Raw genomic sequence first — 20363 nt, 5'->3', positions numbered from 1 at the left:
TCTATATTGTTTTGTTTTTACAGAGTTTACAGTATGTAAATTATGCAACTTCAATACTGTGTACATCTACGCTTCAAGTTTTCTATAATTCCACTGAATCCACCTATCATATAGCATCAAAAAGACTTGAATATTTGTAAAAATTTAAGTACTGCACAATTGTAGAGCACATGACCTTAGTGTGAATGAGGGAAGGTCTTCCAGAGTTTAATCCACCTATACTGTATATTCCAGTGTGATGTGTGAGCTCATTGATACACTGTATCTCATTTTGTTTGAATGAATACTACAATACTTACTGAATATTTATTTTGGAATTTTGGAGAACTTATTAGAAAAAATAAATCTGTTTATGAAAATAAAGCACTTAAAGGGCATTACTGTAAATGAAATATGCTCTCACCCTGCTGTTCTGTTATGTTAAAGAGATAAAATTGAATAAAACCATATCTTTCCCTACAACAATATGCTTGATCCTAAATTACATTCTGCTCAATGTCTATGGTGGTTATGTTATATATGCTTCTGGTAACATGCCCAATGTTAAATTCAGCGTTGATATATTCTGTTATATCCTAATAGCATAAGATTTACAATCATCTGACGCTTTTATCCAAAGCGACTTACAATTGCTATATATGTCAGAGGTTGCACGCCTCTGGAGCAATTAGGGGTTAAGTATCTTGCTCAGGGACACATTGGTGTCTCACAGTGGATTCGAACCCGAGTCTCTCACCACCAAAGGAACCATCTCGGTGGTGGTGGGGAGGATGGAGGTAAATGGAAGCGTCAGCATCTGCGAACTCAGACATGTGTAAGTACCTATCTTATATACCACGAGTATTAGAACACTGTTGGATAGATGAGAAGGTAATGAGTGACGTAACAATTGAGTCTTCCCGTCAGAACTTATGCTAGAGCTTCATTTCTGCAACTTAAACTTTGCACACCAAGGACACTAAGAGGACAACTTTCATTAAGTTCAAAGTGATCCCGCCAGTGCAAATTAAATGTGATCACAGCAAGGACTATTTGGGGAAAGGCATGGCACAGAAATAATGGCAGCAATGACAGTGTTCTATAAACATTGAGTCCTATAAAATAGCTCAGCTGACTCTCTCATGCAAGCACAACCAGATATGCTTGGTTCACTTAAAAATAAAGAGCCACTCTGTAATATAGGAAGAAAGCTAACAGATTTTCTACACAAAAAAGGCAGTTTTCTATATGATGGATCAGTACCAAATTTTTTTTTTGTTTTTCTTAGGTTTCCTCCAAGCAAACAGAATGTTAGCATATTGTTTCCAGCTGGTTACTTTAAACAATTAATTAATTAATAAATCAATAAGTAATTCTAAGAACTTTTTCAGTTTAACCAAAAACTTACCTTGTTACACTAAGTTTTTACTGACAGCCTAAAGAGAACGTTTACAGAACGTTCCCTACTAGTTATTTTTACATTCACAGAACTTAAAATTGTTAGCTGGGCTAAGACTTTCTTTGAGAAGAAAGTGTGGGAAAGTTCTGGTCTCAAGCAGGAACATGATGTATGCTTATAATTAATGTCAACAGAAAGCAGGGGGTTCCACACAAACAGTGATGACTTTAAAAGTCAATGTTTGGTTGTGACTGTGACTCTCAATCACAATCTCTAAGATCAAGTTAAATCCTAAGGGGAGACAGTGCTGCACCAATGCAAATCCACCTGATGATTTCACAAACCTTCCAATGTTAGAAGCACTGGATTAATGATAGGTCATGGTCTTGTGGAGACAAAAGACTAGACTTCACAACCATGTGTTTATAGTCTCCATGCAGACAGCGGCCACACTGCAACCTCACAGTGCATAATAATCCTCAATTGCTGAGGTATGACCAGGTTGAAACCTCAGGGTAATTTCTTGCAATTGTTGCAATAACTACAGAAGAATGGTGCAATTTTGGTCAGCTTTAGATCACATGCATGCGGCCAAATGGGCAGCAGAACGAAATAAGTGTGCCAAACAAATAAATCCTTTTTTTAGATAGCAGTCACATATAACACACAAAAATCTTTGGCATAAAACAAAGCGATGAAATTGAATTACAGAAAGTGATTCTCAAAAAAGGTCTGCATTTCACCACAGAATGCATGTTTTTCTATTTAAGAAATTAAATTGTTATAGGGCTAACAAGTAAGCACCTAACAAGCGGTTGGGTGTGCTGTGACACTGTGATCACTATGATCTTAGATCTTTGAGGGAAGGAACATATATAATTACAGTGCCTTTTTCTGCTTTTTGGTATCTCCAACACCCACTCATTATATATCTGAACAAAAAGCGCATATGCCTCAGCCTCCAATTTGGCTGTATGTATATATATATATATAAGAGCCCCCCCCAAAAAAGTAAGCTTAAGTTCATTTTTTCTTGGATGTTATTCTTGTCTAAGACTTTTTGTTGAACTGAATATGGCTAACTTTTTACTTTCTGGTAAGTCATGTTGGGTAAAAGGCTAAATCATTTTCTAGTACCCTGTAGTGACACAAAGAAGTATGCTACTTTGGGAGAGAGCAGGGATAGTTTTCTCTAGCAAAGGTTTTGTAGGTTAAAAATCCTCTTCAATTAAATCATTATAATATTATATATATATATATATATATATATATATATTAATCATTAGACAGTCTCTGTGATTTCTTCTCGTAGTAAATATATGTATTTGTAGTCAAGGTATGTGGTTATATCATATAGATCAACCCTGACTCTCTGAGAAATATTCATTGGAATAAAAAGTGTATCCAAGACGCCATTCTATTACAATTTTAGGACAAACAGCTCCACCAAATGGCGACACTAGGAGTAGTAGTAGTGCACATAAACAATCTGTTTCACTAAACATTTGCCATTGTGAGGATAGAGTTCAAAATTTGTGTGTATGTGTGTGTGTATACTGTATGTACATATATATATATATATATATATATATATATATATATATATATATATATATATATATATATACATACATACATACATACACTTATAGAACATATATATTTACACTAAAAACAGAATTGATTGATTTCTAAGTGATCAATTTATGTACAAGTATTTTCCCACATGATTATTGGCTGTAGGTCATCAGTAAATTAATGTGGCATTTAAATGGCATGTTTCCCAAATGAAACACATGAGCTGTTAATTTTGAAACTGAGTGCAAAGCATATAATGACCATGTATTTTTGCAGACTTTGTCTGAAGATTCGGTACATGAGTGAATGGTTTCACCAAGTGAGCCTCAAATTCCACTTTTAGTGTCTTAGCAATTAAAAAAAAAAAAAGTAAAACAAACTGTGACAGAAGTCGCCTATGGAGTGAACCAAGAGAATCTTAAAATTGCATGGAACTGAGAAGCATGAATGAAAGCAACAAAAAAGACTGCAATAAAAAAAAACAAGACAATTATTTTAATTCAAGCAAAAAAAATGTAAAAAAATTGCACACATCATCTTTGGAATAAAATAAAAGAAATCTGGAAATCTGTTTGTTAGTAATCTGTACTTAATCTGTGTTTTTAAAACATGATTAAGTAAATTAAGGCCTACTCCTGTCTTAATATAAACCCTGTCTGGGAAACCGCCCTTAAAGGTTTAACAAAGTTATTCTTGCCACTATAACTTATGGTTTTCTAAAGACAAGTTTAAGGGTAAATAAAATATTAATAATAAAAATATAATGAATATCAAAACACATTTTAAATATAATGTAGTACTTTTATTATAGCACTCATCAGCCTGCAGCAGCCAAGATGATGATCCTGGAAACAATATAGACAGAACAGCATAAACAATAAGCATAAACTATACAACCAACTAAAAATAAATGTGTGTGTGTGTGTGTGTGTGTGTGTGTGTGTGTGTGTGTGTGTGTGTGTGTGTGTGTGTGTGTGTGTGTGTGTGTGTGTGTGTGTGTGTGTGTGTGTGTGTGTGTGTGTGTGTGTGTGTGTGTGTGTGTGTGTGTGCGTGCGTGCGTGGATCCAGTTATAAATATGTACTGTGTAAGTTACCCTATAATACTTTTTAAAACAAAAAAAATAATAACCCATACAGATAAATTATAATAATTGTATAATATGGATAATTAGCACTTACTTAATATACATTGTAACATTACTTTACTCAGTAGTCAGTAAAGCAATGCCACAATAAACTAAAGGATTAATATGTAGGAACATCTAAAGGTAAGTCTGCTTTTTTCAAATATTACACTTCAATATGTAGGCTACAGAATGTTCGCGTAAAGCAACACGTTCAAATTTGTCGTCTTAACGTGTGAAAGTGAAAACTGTGCGTCTTTACATGCACTAATGTAACGTGACGACAACTGACGCCTTAACACGACCAGAATGAGCGTGTCTACACATTCAACAGAAACACGTAAAAAATTGGCGCGTTAACGCGGACAAACAGTGCATGTTGACACGATCAAATTTCACGCGTTTTGTTTAAAGACTATTGACCCCGTTCGCGTTCCATAATCCGAACGGCTTGTAGCCTACTTTTGAGTGTTTTACCGAGCGGATGACCCACGTGACGACCTGACATGATGTCAGCGTCTTGAAATTAGCAGTTTTATAATGATTTCCATTACACGAGAGTAGATGTTAAAACTTCATGCTGATTTGTACTCGGCTTTCGCCAAGATAATCACCAACTAAGACGTAGCTTTACAGTAACCTATGCTTCTCCATCCATTTACGCTTCTTTCCATCTAGTGACGTGAATCTTCTGTCTGGTGTTAATACAGTGTATTGCGCGTCAGCACACACAACGGCTGCAACCACAGTGCGGTCCCCCATAACAACCCTCTGGATTGAGCGGAGTAGGGAACATCTCTAGGGCTTCAAGTGGGCATCTTCCGTCCTCAGTGTTTCGTCGACTAGCCCACGACACCTCAAGAGGGCTCGACAGTGACTCTGGCGTCCCAGAGTCACCCCCCTCCGTCCCCCACTCAACTCAGCCCAGCTTACTGACCTCTACTTCCCTCTTGCTGCTGAGACCTAACCACAATCTCACAATCTCTCCGCAACCCAACCATACGCGCCAACCCGTTTGACTAAGGCTGTCGAGCCCCACTGGTGCGTTAATATGCAGTTTCAGTGGCAACGGTTCCGTATGGCATACCACCTACCACAAAACACAATATCTGCCCAACCACCCGTCATTCACGCAATATACACAGGAACGTAATGACTGTAAATACTATACAACCTATACAAATAAACCAACAGTTGCTGCTGAGACCTAACCACAATCTCACAATCTCTCCGCAACCCAACCATACGCGCCAACCCGTTTGACTAAGGCTGTCGAGCCCCACTGGTGCGTTAATATGCAGTTTCAGTGGCAACGGTTCCGTATGGCTTACCACCTACCACAAAACACAATATCTGCCCAACCACCCGTCATTCACGCAATATATACAGGAACGTAATGACTGTAAATACTATACAACCTATACAAATAAACCAACAGTTGCTGCTGAGACCTAACCACAATCTCACAATCTCTCCGCAACCCAACCATACGCGCCAACCCGTTTGACTAAGGCTGTCGAGCCCCACTGGTGCGTTAATATGCAGTTTCAGTGGCAACGGTTCCGTATGGCATACCACCTACCGCAAAACACAATATCTGCCCAACCACCCGTCATTCACGCAATATACACAGGAACGTAATGACTGTAAATACTATACAACCTATACAAATAAACCAACAGACCTTTCAAGTTTTCAAGAATTCTACGAAACCGTAGCATGGCGGCCTGTACACAGCCAGCTAGAATCTTTCCGTCTCAACCACAGCCAGTTGCTGCTCCTTTCTGCTGCTTCAGATAAGTTCTTTACTGTACGACGCAACTCTTGGCCACTGAATCCGACGTCTCTGAGGAACCGGGTTGTAGAGTGTGCCACAAAACCACGACAACCCACTTCCACTGGATAAGCCTGGACTCTCCATCCTCGCTGTTCTGCTTCAGTGGCCAGATGAGCATACCGCAGTTTCTTCCTCTCATATGCCTCATCTACCGCATCCTCCCATGGCACTGTTAACTCTATCAGTTGAACAATGCGTGCTGATCCAGACCACAAAACAATATCTGGCCGTAGGTTAGTGGTGGCAATCTCAGGTGGAAAATAAGCCGTTGATCAAGATCAACCAGCATCTTCCAGTCCCTAGCAGCTTCCAGTTGTCCTGGGTGAGAATTGGTGTTAGCACCTTTTCTTGGTGGTTGCTCGCCTGGGCGGAGGAATATTGTCTTCTGCGTGTAATGTTTTGCTAGAACAGGCGGCAATTTATTGGTCATACTACGCTTGCCTTCCAATGCTAAAGCCAAACATCGCAATACTTGGTCATGGCGCCAAGTAAACCGACCCTGGCTAAGAGCCACCTTACATCCTGTCAAAATGTGCCTTAATGTGGCAGGTGATGAACACAAAGGACAAGAGGGATCCTCTCCTACCCAGAGGTTTAGGTTCTGCGGTGATGGGAGAACATCATATGTTGACCTAATAAGGAAACTGATCCTACTCTCTTCCATTGACCAAAGGTCTTGCCAGCCCATTTTGCGTTGTTCCACACTCTCCCATCTCATCCACTCTCCCTGCTTGGCCTGGGAAATGGCCTTTATACATCTCATCCTCTCCTCCTGCTTTCGCACCTCGTTGACTACCAGCTTCCTCCTTTGGGCTGGGCCTGCCTTGTGCCATTTAGGAGGAGCTAAACTGAGCCCAAAACCCACTCTTCTATGCTGTACCTGTCCCACGATATCCCCAATTTGAAGGTCAGACTTTGCCTCTACTACAGATTTCTTTGCTGACCACTTTCTACCAGTTTTTACCACAGGGGCTGTCTCCCTTACACATTTGTCACGTGACTCTGCTAAAGTCATTTCCAGTCTGACCTTGGCACACTTAAACTCCTCGGTTAAAGCAGAGACTGGCAGCTGCAATACTCCTTTACTATAAAGTCCCACTCTGCTGAGGCAGCGTGGAACTCCCAACCATTTCCTGATGTATGAACTTATTAACGCTTCCAGCTTATCCACTGTTGTCAAAGAAACCTCATACACAGTCAGTGGCCACAGCAACCTTGGCAGTAGACCAAACTGAAAGCACCAGAGTTTCAGTTTGCCTGGTAGAGCACAGCTGTTTATGCTCTTCAACCCTTCCACTGCTTGTCGTCTAACTTCTCCCACTCGAACTGTGTCCTTTAGATCCCCATCGTACCATCTCCCTAGACTCTTCACTGGCTTCTGAGAAACTGTTGGTATTGCCTCACCATTAATGAAGAATGTTTTATCTACTACCTTGCCTTTAATTATGGAGATGCTCCTTGATTTAGAGGGCTTAAATTGCATTCGTGCCCATTCAATATTATCTGTTAACTTCCCCAATAACCGATTAGTGCAGGCTACCGTTGTAGTCATGGTTGTCATGTCATCCATGTATGCTCTGATTGGTGGTAGTCGCATCCCAGAAGCCAAGCGCTCTCCTCCTACTACCCATTTTGATGCCCTAATGATTACTTCCATTGCCATGGTAAAAGCCAGTGGAGAAATGGTGCATCCTGCCATTATTCCAACCTCTAAGCATTGCCATGTAGTGCTGAATTCTGGAGTTGAGAAACTAAATTGCAAATCTCCAAAATAGGCTTTCACTAAATTTGTTATCGACATCGGTACCCTGAAAAAATCAAATGATGCCCAAAGAAGCTCATGTGGCACTGAACCATATGCATTAGCCAAATCCAGGAATGTCACGTGGAGCTCCTTCCTCTCCTTTTTAGCTAATTGAATTCGTTGCCAGATAACACTGATGTGTTCTAAGCATCCTGAGAATCCTGGAATGCCCGCTTTTTGAACTGAAGTGTCAATGAAGCCATTCTTTAATAGTTAGGTTGACAATCTCTGAGCAATAATGCTGAAGAAAATCTTATATAGAATAATTAAAATAATTCATTTACTTTTACAACAAATGTTACAAGTCCAAAAAAGTCCATACTGTCATGGTGCTCTTTGGTCACTTTTGACCAAACAATTTTCTGTTTTGAATTTTAAAATTCACAATTATACACAAATGAACTGGTAGGGCTATTACCATACAGCATAATTGAGTCAGAAGACTGAAATAAGAGATTGAAATGAGATCAGATCCAAATGGATTAAGCTGTGATAAAGCTTACCGTGTAAGGCACTCAAAAGTACAAGACGTTCGGATAGACGTTCGGATGTTTGATTTTGGCACGGAGTACGCGCCATACTTTAGTGCCCCCAATTGAAAAATGAAATGCAAACATGACAAGGTTTTAGACTGGTCTTGAATTAACATCGCTGTAGCAATATGGTTTTGTAAGGTTTTTATTTTGAAAGTAAAATGTAGAAACTCACTCGTTTACATCTGCCTCTTTCTGCAACTTTTTTTTACAAAGTGGCCTATGCAAATATGTTTTTTTCTTTTAAAACAAGCGATTCATTCTCAAACATATTTCTAGCCTAGGCCTATATATACCCTTTCATCAGAACGTTCTAAATTCCCTGAATGTTTTGTTGAAAGTTTATTATTTACATTATGTTTATTTATTTAAAGCATGCTTTGTTTAAATGTATATGGTATCTTGAAGTGAAACAGATGTATTCCTGACCTGTAACATTTGGGTTCACTATTTCTAAAATGTTTAATGTTGCATACTTGCAGCAGGTTATCTATAACATTTGGGTTCACAAGTCATAATTTATCATTTATAGAGTGCATGGTTACCTGATTTTGTAAGATTTTTTTTCTACTTGAGCTAACATTGATGTAAACTTGTCATATAAGTTTATTAATATGAATTACTTTTGAGGATAGTAAAATAATAATAATAATAATAATAATAATAATAATAATAATAATAATAATAATAATAATAATAATAACTGAATGTTTCACATTTTATTTATTTATTCTTGCAATTATTTGGGGGTCAGTGCCGAAAGTTGGGTTGGCGTCAACATCCAACGTCAAACTGACGTCAACATCCGACGTAGTACAGTTGTTGGATATTGGTTGGAAAGGAAAGTTGTGATATTAATAATTTTAGTAATAATAATAATAACTGAATGTATTATTATGGGGGGGGGGGGGGGGGGGTAGATCATGATGAATTTGCTCATTACATCATGATCTAATGCATATTATATGAACAGAAAAGTTACTTTATTTAAAAGTATTGTTGTTTTGTAATAATATTGTAGACATAGATCCGACCAAAATCCATGTGAAAACAGCTTTTATCAAAAGAAAATTGCGTGTATGTGTGTAGAGAAAATGACTGATTAAGCCCCGCCCATCATTTTCGGTTCTGTGGCTGCGGTTCTTTATTCTGATGGTCACATTTGCTATTATACTACAAACTATTTTAAAAGTAAATGAACACAATTAGAGGTGGGTGTGCTCTTTCTCACTAAGATTTGAATCTATTTACTGCTGTTTGTGTGTTTCAGTTTTACGTTTTGAAATAAGCAAAATAAGTGGTTCCTATCATTAAAAACTGTTTGCTAGCACATTTTTCCCCCACTTCAAGCCTTACGATACGCATTCATTTGGACGATAAACAAATAATAAAACCATCAGTTTGAAAACTCATATAGTAGGCCCTATAGCCAATACGCAGATCCTCTCGACAATCGCCAAAGTCTTTGCCTAAAATAATCCGAAATATTAATATTTCAATATCGATCCGCCCATCTCACGTGAGCTGGATTGGACTACGATCTGTGACTCATTTATTGGGACCAGGAATGAAAAGTGCGGTTGAACTAAGCATAGCCTATAGATAAAAAGTGAACAATCATCTGAACGGCTTTTCACGGCATGTGTTCCAGGCAGGTTTCTGTGAATCAGCCATCAAACATTTTTTAAAGATGAACGAAGCAGAAAATACATCCACATGTCAAGGATACTCGAGATGTTTTTTACCTGTGGAATTCACAAGAGAAATAGTAAACTTGTGCTGTATAGCTTTGCCCGTGGTAAGTACAGGTAGCCTACAGTAATTTATTTTAACTCTAAATTGCTTTTTAACTTCATGGTTTAATCGATTAACTTATTAATGTTAGTATAATTTTATTAGTATTCTTTATTATTTTAACCAGTAGCCTTTTTATTTAAAAAAAATCAATTTTCCGTTCTTAAAGTAAAAGCTGGTGTGTTCCAAAGCAATTACAAAATTCGCATTTAGGAGATAAGCATTCAAAAGGCTTGTTTGAGATGAGCAAAATCTGCGCAGAACCGATCACCGGTGATCACTGCGTAATGCATGCCGGTTAGAAATGTGTCCGAGTGCGGTCCGCCTTGATCTAATGTCATGCTGACAGAAAAAAAAAACTCTCTCGAGCGCAAGGCGGACGTGTCGGATTCTGCAGTCGTGTGGAGTTGCTCTCCACCGACTGCGCTGATCAAAAGCATGATGGGAAACGACTTGCTGACGACACAGCTTAATGTTGATTGGTTTAAACAACCGGATGTATTGTTCTCTTATAAAAATGTTTAATTTTAAAAGTCGGATATCATGTTTAATGTGTAGCTATATGTTATGTGTGAATATTCCCAAACTCTCGGACAGTGCGATCTCTATGGGTTACGCAATGTCATTTTATTATATATATATAAAAAACACATAGCCTATGTCTGTATTAAAGAAAAAATGATTGATAAACACTTATTTGGAATGGAATTAAATAACAAGTACTTTGGGTGTCTTGTTCATTATATTTATTTTCATATAAAAGCAACAGAACTTAAATTACATCCAGTTTATAAGCAACACTGTGAATCCCATGAATCCCGCGATATCCATCATTGATCTCGCAGGTGTCAGATCTACTGCGAGAAGCGAGAACTGTCCGGCTTGCCTCGCTTTTTTCACTCCTCCTCTCACTGCAGCCGCCTACTCTCGACTACATTTCAGGCGAGGCAAGGCGCATCTCAAACAAGCCTTTAGTCTCTCGCTTCCGCTAAAATGGATCACGGAGTTTTAAGACGTCACCACGGACTTCAGCTTCTCATCACATCTTCTGTCCAATCAAATTCTCTCTAGAAATTGAAGTGTCCCGCCCCCTTTGCTATAAATTTACCTGGCCAAAGCGACCGTGCCGTGGCTGTACCTGACTGTTCGGTAGCCTAGTAAACACGTGTCAGCTGCTCATAATTCATAAATTCCATCTATTAACTGTCGGAGTTACTGAGTAACATTACTCAAGGATATTTGGTTTATTTTGTGCCAGAGTGACTGTCAGGCACGTCCGAAAGTGAGTAACTTTAGAAAACTGGATAAGTGCTGTTTCAAGACGCGAACTGTTTTGAACGATTCAGTTCGATTTGGTGAACTGGTTCGTTCACAAACCGGACAGCACTACCATTGACAGACACGTCACGGAGCAATATGGGTTGGAGATGTGTGTTCGGTTGCTCAAGCAGGGGCGTAATTTGTGGGGGGGATGGGGGGGATATAACCCCCCCAATATTTAAATCTATGCATTACAACCCCCCCATTATTTATACCATGATCACAATATCAGGAGGCATACCCAAACTTCAACCCCCCCAATGTTCAAACCAAATCTACGCCCTTGTGCTCAAGTGCTCGAGTTTTATTCCGTTTTCTATGGAAGCTTGTTTCCGCCACTAAATAAATAAATAATAATAATAATTGTGACTTTATATCTCGCAATTCTGACTTTATTTCTCAGAATTGTGAGATATAAAGTCAGAATTGTGTGAAATAAAGTCGCAATTGCGAGATATAAAGTCAGAATTGCGAGATATAAAGTCAGAATTGCGAGATATAAAGTCAGAATTGCGTGAAATAAAGTCGCAATTGCCTGTTATAAAGTCAGAATTGCGAGATATAAAGTCAGAATTGCGTGATATAAAGTCACAATTGCGTGTTATAAAGTCAGAATTGTGAGATATAAAGTCGAAATTGCGTGATATAAAGTCAGAATTGTGAGATATAACGTCAGAATTGCGTGATGTAAAGTCAGAATTGTGAGATATAAAGTCGCAACTGCGTGATATAAAGTCAGAATTGCGTGAAATAAAGTCGCAATTGCGAGATATAAAGTCAGAATTGTGAGATACAAAGTCGCAATTGCGTGATATAAAGTCAGAATTGTTAGATATAACGTCAGAATTGCGTGATATAAAGTCAGAATTGTGAGATATAAAGTCGCATTTGCGTGTTATAAAGTCAGAATTACGAGAGAGAAAATAAGAATTCTGACTTTTTTTCTCGCAATTCCGACTTTATAACACATAATTGCGAGTTTATATCTCGCAATTCTGACATACTTTCTCAGAATTTTGAGATATAAACTCGCAATTGCGAGTTATAAAGTCCAATTCTATGGGGGGGGAAATGACTTTTTGCCCCTCAGAATAGTTTATAACTCACAATTCTGACTTTATAACACGCAATTGCAACTTTATATCACACAGTTCTGACTTTATAACACGCAACTGCGACTTTATATCTCACAATTCTGACTTTACAGGTCCTTCTCAAAAAATTAGCATATTGTGATAAAGTTCATTATTTTCCATAATGTAATGATAAAAATTAAACTTTCATATATTTTAGATTCATTGCACACCAACTAAAATATTTCAGGTCTTTTATTGTTTTAATACTGATGATTTTGGCATGCAGCTCATGAAAACCCAAAATTCCTATCTCAAAAATTAGCATATCATGAAAAGGTTCTCTAAACGAGCTATTAACCTAATCATCTGAACCAACTAATTATTTTTGTGTTTTCTGAATTGTTATTTTGTTTTTCTGAATTGTCGTGTTTTCTGACTTGTTATTTTGTTTTTATAATTGTGATTTGTTTTGCACCTCTCGGCCACCATTTTCACATAAAACTAAATGTTACTCTTCTGTTTTATGACAAACTGTGACTTTCTTGACTTTCATAATTATCTTTTAAATTGACAAACATCATATGTGTAATTCAGGGCACAGTTCAGACGGAATGAAAAGATAAGTTGTCTCTCGCCATTGACTAAATATTTTTTTCGGAAATAAGGTCGCATGAGCCGGAAGCGGTGGGGAGGGCTCTCTATTGGATATTTCAGAAGGGGCAGGAGACATTCAATATGTCTCACCTTAGCTTCCTGTTTCAGTGGAAATTACAATAGACAGTAAAAGAAATGGACACAGCGTCCCCCTTGATTTCAACGGAGAAAACTGAAGCCCGATTAGACCACTCACTTCCTGATGGCTGAGCGTACTGTGCAGGCTCAAACTGAGCTTGACCACAGTTTGACAGTTGTAAATCTTCTAGTAGCTGTACCTAGACAAACCTAAATCACCTAATTCCTCAAAAACGTTGTTGAAATATTTTGTCCTGTTGCTTTTATGGACTCTCTGTCTATGGACTTCTCCCTTGACTTTATGCCTCTATGTCCCCCCGATTGCCTCATAGACAGTAAAAGATTGCCTGCGTGCTTCTCCTCCTGTCTATACGGTAATTTCTCTATTGCGCGACAGAAAGTTGCGTGGTTATGACGCAATCGTTAGCCTATTTTTGCAAAAACGGCTTCTACGGGGCCAAAACGTAAGATACGTCAGATAGCATTTTGTACATTGTCGAGTTTCTTTATAAATAAATAATGGACAAATTAAGTCTTTGGACGCCTCAGATGTAAAGTTATTCGCTGTCAAAGTGACGCCAAAATGAATGGGAGTCAATAGAATGCTAACAGCAGGTTTAGTTCTGCTACAATGGCGGCTCCCGCGAGGATTCAGTTTCCGGCTGATGGATTACCCCCTTGGAAATTACGCCAATACATCATACACATGCTGCGCGTTTCAAGGAACATCAGTGGGCCTTTAAAAGGTGAAGTGACGTCATTTTTTACCCCAGCGGAAGCTAACAGAATTGCATCTGTTATGTAAAAAACCTTACATTATTTCTCCTCCCAGAGAAATAGCTAATAAATAAATAAATAGAAAATTGACATTACATTATTGCTTCAAGGCAAGCCAACAGAAGAAGTTTATATAAATCCTTCTTTTGAGTTTGGCTAGCATCACAGAAATTACACACTTCACCTTTATTAATAGCCATGTTACCCATTAGACTGTCTCTGTGCTTTCTTCTCAGTTTTTGTCCTATCTTTTCGACTATTTAATAATTTTTGTAAGCACTGTGTTTTGTGGACACTTGGGAAAGGTAGAGCTTGATGGTGTGACGCTTGCCATAGCTGTGAGTTTAAAATATTTATCTCCTCTTCAAATGTGTAATGTAATTTAAATATATATGTAGCGTAATAAGAGAGTAATAATAATACATTTCGCTGTGTTCTCACCAACAGGCCATCAGTGTTATGGGTATTGGTATTGGCTATGGCTTGACTGCAGCATGTGACACACTTATTTCTCAGGTAGAGGCTGCAATCAATGCATTACCCGGTTCATTCACACACAAACAAATACAACATTATTTGTCTCACACTGTCGCTCTGTCTTTGCAGGCTTATGGAGCTGGTAACTTGCATCAAGTTGGTGTTATAACTCAGAGAGCAATTTTAATTCTGTTACTCGCATGTTTTCCATGCTGCGCCCTTCTTATCAATACAGAATCAATATTGCTGGTTGTGGGACAAAGCCCAGAGGTTGCCAGGTGAGCACTATACAAGACTGGCATTATCAAACAGGGACTGGAGACAAGCATAGACTACAATAGTCCATGCAATGTTAGTCATAGCTTTATGGAACATATTTCTGTACTTAACTGGAATTAGTTATCAAAGAAAGAACAGGATAGAGCATAATATATCATCATTAACCTTATTCTGTTTCAGAGTATCTCAGCAGTATGTGAACATTTTTTTGCCTGGTCTTCCGGTATGTTCTTCATATACACATTATCTGAAAAAGTTACCACACTTCAATGTAACACACACTCTTATTTTGTCACATCTCAAAGCTACTGAATGTTTAAAAAAGGTATTTTTCACTACTTATGGTCTAATGGTTGTTGTTTCATAAACTCTGTGACTAAAATACTACATTTGTATGACCAGGTATATCATTTAAAGTACTTTAAATCATTTAAAGGGGCTCTCAGTGTAGAAAAATAATACCATATTATTTTTATCTCATAGGCTGCATTTATGTTCATTATTGAAGCGAAATATCTACAGAATCAGGTAGTAGAAAAACATGAAAATGAACTGCTCTGAGAAAGCATGAATGTGAAACTTAATGAAATCTCTCATTTCAGGGAATAATTTGGCCCCTGGTCATAACTGGAATACTGGCAAATGTGCTAAATGTTTTAATCAACTATATCCTCCTCTTTGTTGTGGACATGGGTGTTGCGTGAGTTTCCATAACATTTGCTCTTACACTACAGGACAGAAAGTAAAATGTAAATCAAAGACATGATAGCTTACTGACCATGTGTATTCCAACTTCAGAGGATCAGCAGCTGCTAATACCATCTCTCAGTACAGTTTGGCGATCATATTGTTTGTCTACATCCGATGCAAAGGTCTTCATAAGGACACATGGGCTGGTCAGTTCAAAAGCTGTATTATTATGTGCATGCGAAAGCCAATGAAAGTTGACGGATACATTTAAAGCACTTCTTTGTCGCCGTATAGGTTGGTCGATAGACTGTTTGCAGGAGTGGGACTCATTCATCCATCTGGCCATTCCAAGTATGCTCATGTTGTGTGCAGAGTGGTGGACGTACGAGATTGGAGGGCTGCTGTCAGGTTAGAGTGCATGCTTCTCAAACATTTACAGATACAACAAATAGGCCAGAACCCACGGGATGTTGAATTGGAATTACGGAAAGAGGAATTAACAATCACCAGCTATTTGCACTAAGTGTAAATAGTAGTTAGATGTTATTTGCATAAAGTTTATTGTAGTATATAATAAAACAGTATGCCGTAATAAAAACATATTCAGTGTATATGATTATATTTATTAAAATCATAATTGGATGCTGCCTTATTGGGACATTACTTTTCCCTTTCCGTAACGCTACCAGTAAAACACTTTATTCCCACTATTAAATACCTGTTAAGCACTTTATTTTCACTTTTGTAAAAAAAAAAAAGCTAGCACCACTAGACTTGCACTACACTCCAATGATCCTGTTAACAGACGGGTTACTTTTGTAATTTTGTCTGGCTCAATCAGACAATTGGTGGGCGGAGTTAGTGTAAATAGCCTCTTCCAATAAGATGGGCTATGTATTTGCTCTTAATGTAAATAGACACTTTGACACTTTAAGTATTGCAATGACAAGAAATTAAACACAGATGAATGACCTTTAGTATGTTTTTTATTCCATTTTTAAGGCTGTGGGATAGAATTCTGGAAAACGACTCTCATAGCAGTTAAATTAATTTCCTGGAATTTAATTTCATTTTAATTCTACTTTGTTATGTTCTAAATTGAATTACAAGTCTGCAGTCCTTCTCAATTCAAATTCAGGAAATCATTTGAAATTTAAAAGGGGTTTTCAATCCAGTTCTGAATTGCACAGAACCCTGTTCCTGACCTTTGATTTCTTATTTTTATTTTTATGGCAGGTCTGATAAGTGAAGTGGAGCTTGGAGCTCAGTCAGTTGTGTATGGACTGGCAAATATTGCTTTCATGGTATATATTCATTAGTGTGGAAGTGTTTTATTTCAAGCTTGTATGAACACTATAAGTGAGTGGCCTGTGTTCAGTTCCCTATAGGTTTCAGTGTGGCTGGCAGTGTGAGAGTGGGGAATGCCATGGGAGCAGGAGATGTTGCTCAAGCCAAGCTCTCAGCTAGACTCTCTATGATTTGTGCAGGTAATGCTAAGAAAGAACAAATGTCCCGCTGTATTGGATATGTTGTTTGCAAATAGGTTGCTTATCCATTTTTCTTCTTATTCATTATTTTTTATACATTTCTTCTTATTCTTATGAGAAATGTGTAAATTATGATTTTATATTTTATTTACAGTTTCTGTTGCAGTGGTTTTGGCAACTGTCATTGGTTCCTCAAAGAATGTAATTGCTTATATCTTCACAAATGACAAGTGAGTGTTCTTCCTTTAGTTAAAAACTCTCAGAGTGGATTATTTCAACCAGCATTTACTTGCATGGGACATGAGCTTAATTTTGGAGAAAGAGATCTGCTACACTGCTGCTGCACAAATGCAAGTATTTGTTCAGTTTAGTCAAAATAACAAACAAAAAGGACAGGCTGCTGCAAGAAAATGGTAGAACCACTGTAGCAGATGTCAACAGGTGGTGCCGGGGAGGAGGAGGGATAGACAGAAGTTTTCATTATCACAAAGCAGGGCAATGCAGGCTAAGATACGAGACATATGGTTACGTGGATTAGGAAGTACTTCTGATTGGCTGATGCCACTGCGTTGGAAGAACCAATCAGCGCTCGGTTAGAGTTTCATGCCTGAACTATGTTTTTGAAACTTTGTTCCGTAATTCTCTTCTGTGTAATTTGCTCCTAATCTGTCTTAAGTACTTAAATTGGAACTCCAGAATGAACTTTGCTCAGGTGATGCTTTATTGGGGCCCGAGCACCGATGGCGAGAGGACCCTATTGGAATTGCTCCGTTTATTAACTTTATATTTTGAAAGCATTTCAAAATCTTTGCTCAAAAGAAGTTTTTGATGAACATTTTTCCAGATACAAAAACAAGTTATGTATGCAGTATACAAGTTATTTAAAATATACATTTTATAATTAAATTGCTTTCTCAATAGTTGTATATACTTTTTAATAATAATTAGTTTTCTTTATAATAATTCTAGATTTTGCATCTGGAAATAACATATTTTCAAATCCCCAAACTCATAAAATGAATAGCCTCAAAGTCATAAAATAGCAAAAAAATGTTTCTTGAAACCAGCATTTTGACAAAAATAATAAATTTCCTTCTCACAGAGACATCAGAGCGAGGGTTGCTACGGTAATGGTTTTATACGCTCCTTTCCATCTTCTTGATGCCACAGCGGTAAGTCATTAGCTGAGTTGTGTTAGAGCACTCACAGCACTCATTAAGTGTTAATAACAAAACTGACAACAACACAATGATCATGAGAGAGTTGAGTTCAAACCTTAATTACATTGGATGTTGTCCTTCACACATAAATAAATCTGAGACTGCACTGGAATGGGTAATCTGGGGAGATGATGTTAATTATTGTTTCTTTCTTTAATCCAATCAGGCAGCAGGTGGCAGTATAGTGAAAGGCCTGGGAAAACAGAAACTAGGGGCAATCTGCAACCTTGTGGGATATTACGGTGTTGGCTGTCCAATTGGAATATCCTTGATGTTTGCTGCTAAAATGGGAATTTTTGGTGAGACATATATGATATAATATAATACATTTTCAAATGTTCTATTCTCAGTATTGTAATATTCTATTATTAAATAATATATATATATATATATATATATATATATATATATATATATATATATATATACATACACACATATATATATATAAATATATATATATTTTTTATATATAATATCTATTAATATATATATATTACATATAATATATAAACATATAAATAATCATAAATTGTATTTAAAATGTTAAACATTTTTATGATATTTAACAATCCATGTAATTTGTTTTCATTTTCTTACATTTTATGTAAATCATTCCTCTCTACAGTTACATATGGAGAGAGAGGGTATATATATATATATATATATATATATATATATATATATATATATATATATATATATATATATACATACACACATTTTATTAATCTTACATATATAAACATGTGCAGTATATGGTAATATATCTAATTATATTTTTTTCTGTTTCACAGTCTTGCATTCTATGTAAATCATTGTTTTAATCTCCTTAAGGTCTGTGGACTGGCCTGTTAATTTCAGTCTTCCTTCAGTCAGTGTTCCTCATTGTCCTTCTTTTCAAACTGAACTGGAAAAAAGTATCTGAAGAGGTGATGGATATAGGATTTCCTTTTATTAAAAGCATTACAACTTTAAATTGCTTTAGTTCTTTTACAGTGCATTTGAGTGAAGCTTGATCTAAATGTGAACTTTTCAGGCACAGATCAGGGCTGGTGTGCTGCCTATAAGGACGGATGATGGTAATATGTTTGTTTAGACGCTAATGATTCAAAAGTCTGATTATATTTAATGAGGCATGGTAATAGGAGTCATTTTCTTGACAGGTGCACAAGAGGATGGCGGACATATTGAGGACTGTGCTGAGAATAATAATTCAGATGTGGATGGGCTGCTGGATGATCAGAATGATATGATAGTTGTTACAGTGAGGATACAGCTGCCACTGAGGGTGTTAGTGCTGCGCCGTGGCCTGGCTCTGGTAGCTATGCTTTTGCTCCTCGCTGCTGGACTCGGTGTTAAATTCCTTCTTAACAGATGACAGCATAACACCCGAAGGACTGGTATTGGGGAAATGTCTTAAAGCAGACAGACAGTCCACCCAGATTATGGTAGGATGCCACCCAAAAGGTGCGCACCTGTGCAACATGTCCACTTTTGGCGCTTTTCCACTGCATGGTACGGCTCGGCACGGTTCGGCTCGCTTCGCTTTTCCACTGCGTGGTAGGCTACGACTCGGCTCGGCACGGCTCGGTTCGCTTTAGCTCGGTTTGCTTTTCCACTGCAGTTAGTACCACTTCAAAGTGGGTGGGATTATAGACTGTCGTTATAGTTTATCCGCTCCTCGACAACCAACGAGAGGAACATCTGCACTTCGTCCACTGACCACGATTCAGCCATTTCTTTTTTGGAATTTTTTTTTCTTTCTTTTTTCTTCAAGCAAGTCAACCAAGTAGTTTTAAAACAGTTGCTACAGCGGTGGCTGTTACTGGCTATTTAAATCTAGCGGGTTTGATGTCTCGCAAATACAATGACGATGGTAGTGACGATTCTGTCTTACCAATCAGTGATCTGCAGTGTTTCCACGTCACATTCTAGTATCGGTAGGCTTGGAACCTCAACAGAGGTGGTTCCATTTAAAGCGAGCCGTACTGTACCGTACCGTGCAGTGGAAAAGCGCCACAAAGTGGGCCGTGCCATGCAGTGGAAAAGCGGCAAAGCGTGCCGTACCATACCGTACCATGCAGTGGAAAAGCGCCATTAGTATCTAAAAAGTAGGTTCAAAGCAGGACACCTTTCCGGGATTTCAGATGTTGTCCATGCTTTAAGTACCAGTGCATTGTTCTGTTTTTACATGACATGGGGTCATTTTGTAGGCTTCTTGCTCATATTGTGTTGATATTTAAATATAATGTTT

At 37.7% G+C, this 20363-nt stretch overlaps 1 protein-coding gene across 1 annotated transcript; it reads left to right on the top strand.

The window, feature by feature from the left end:
* The first annotated feature begins 9944 nt into the window (after positions 1 to 9944).
* On the top strand, positions 9945 to 20058 carry slc47a3 (solute carrier family 47 member 3). Its single transcript, XM_077207417.1, has 17 exons — positions 9945 to 10052; positions 14190 to 14291; positions 14401 to 14469; positions 14560 to 14708; positions 14890 to 14932; positions 15193 to 15237; positions 15312 to 15409; positions 15508 to 15605; positions 15694 to 15807; positions 16636 to 16703; positions 16778 to 16886; positions 17041 to 17116; positions 17989 to 18058; positions 18273 to 18405; positions 18944 to 19038; positions 19146 to 19188; positions 19273 to 20058. The coding sequence occupies exons 1-17, from the start codon at positions 9945 to 9947 to the stop codon at positions 19485 to 19487; spliced, it is 1635 nt and encodes a 544-aa protein (XP_077063532.1). The 3' UTR covers positions 19488 to 20058.
* Positions 20059 to 20363: the final 305 nt, after the last annotated feature.

This window comes from Siphateles boraxobius, unplaced genomic scaffold (genome assembly GCF_051911475.1).
Source record: "Siphateles boraxobius isolate OS27281-9 unplaced genomic scaffold, OSU_SipBor_1 6, whole genome shotgun sequence".
In the NCBI taxonomy this organism is placed as follows: domain Eukaryota; kingdom Metazoa; phylum Chordata; class Actinopteri; order Cypriniformes; family Leuciscidae; genus Siphateles; species Siphateles boraxobius.
Note: the sequence above shows the minus strand (reverse complement) of the source record. Positions and strands in the feature narration are given on the sequence as shown.

Bases quoted from the DNA above. Each gene is read 5' to 3' on its own strand.
- slc47a3 (XM_077207417.1), top strand. From the start codon at position 9,945: ATGAACGAAGCAGAAAATACATCCACATGTCAAGGATACTCGAGATGT. The intron at 16,704-16,777 runs GTATATATTCAT...GCCTGTGTTCAG, and splicing joins TGGCAAATATTGCTTTCATG to TTCCCTATAGGTTTCAGTGT. The intron at 19,039-19,145 runs GTGATGGATATA...TGAACTTTTCAG, and splicing joins GGAAAAAAGTATCTGAAGAG to GCACAGATCAGGGCTGGTGT.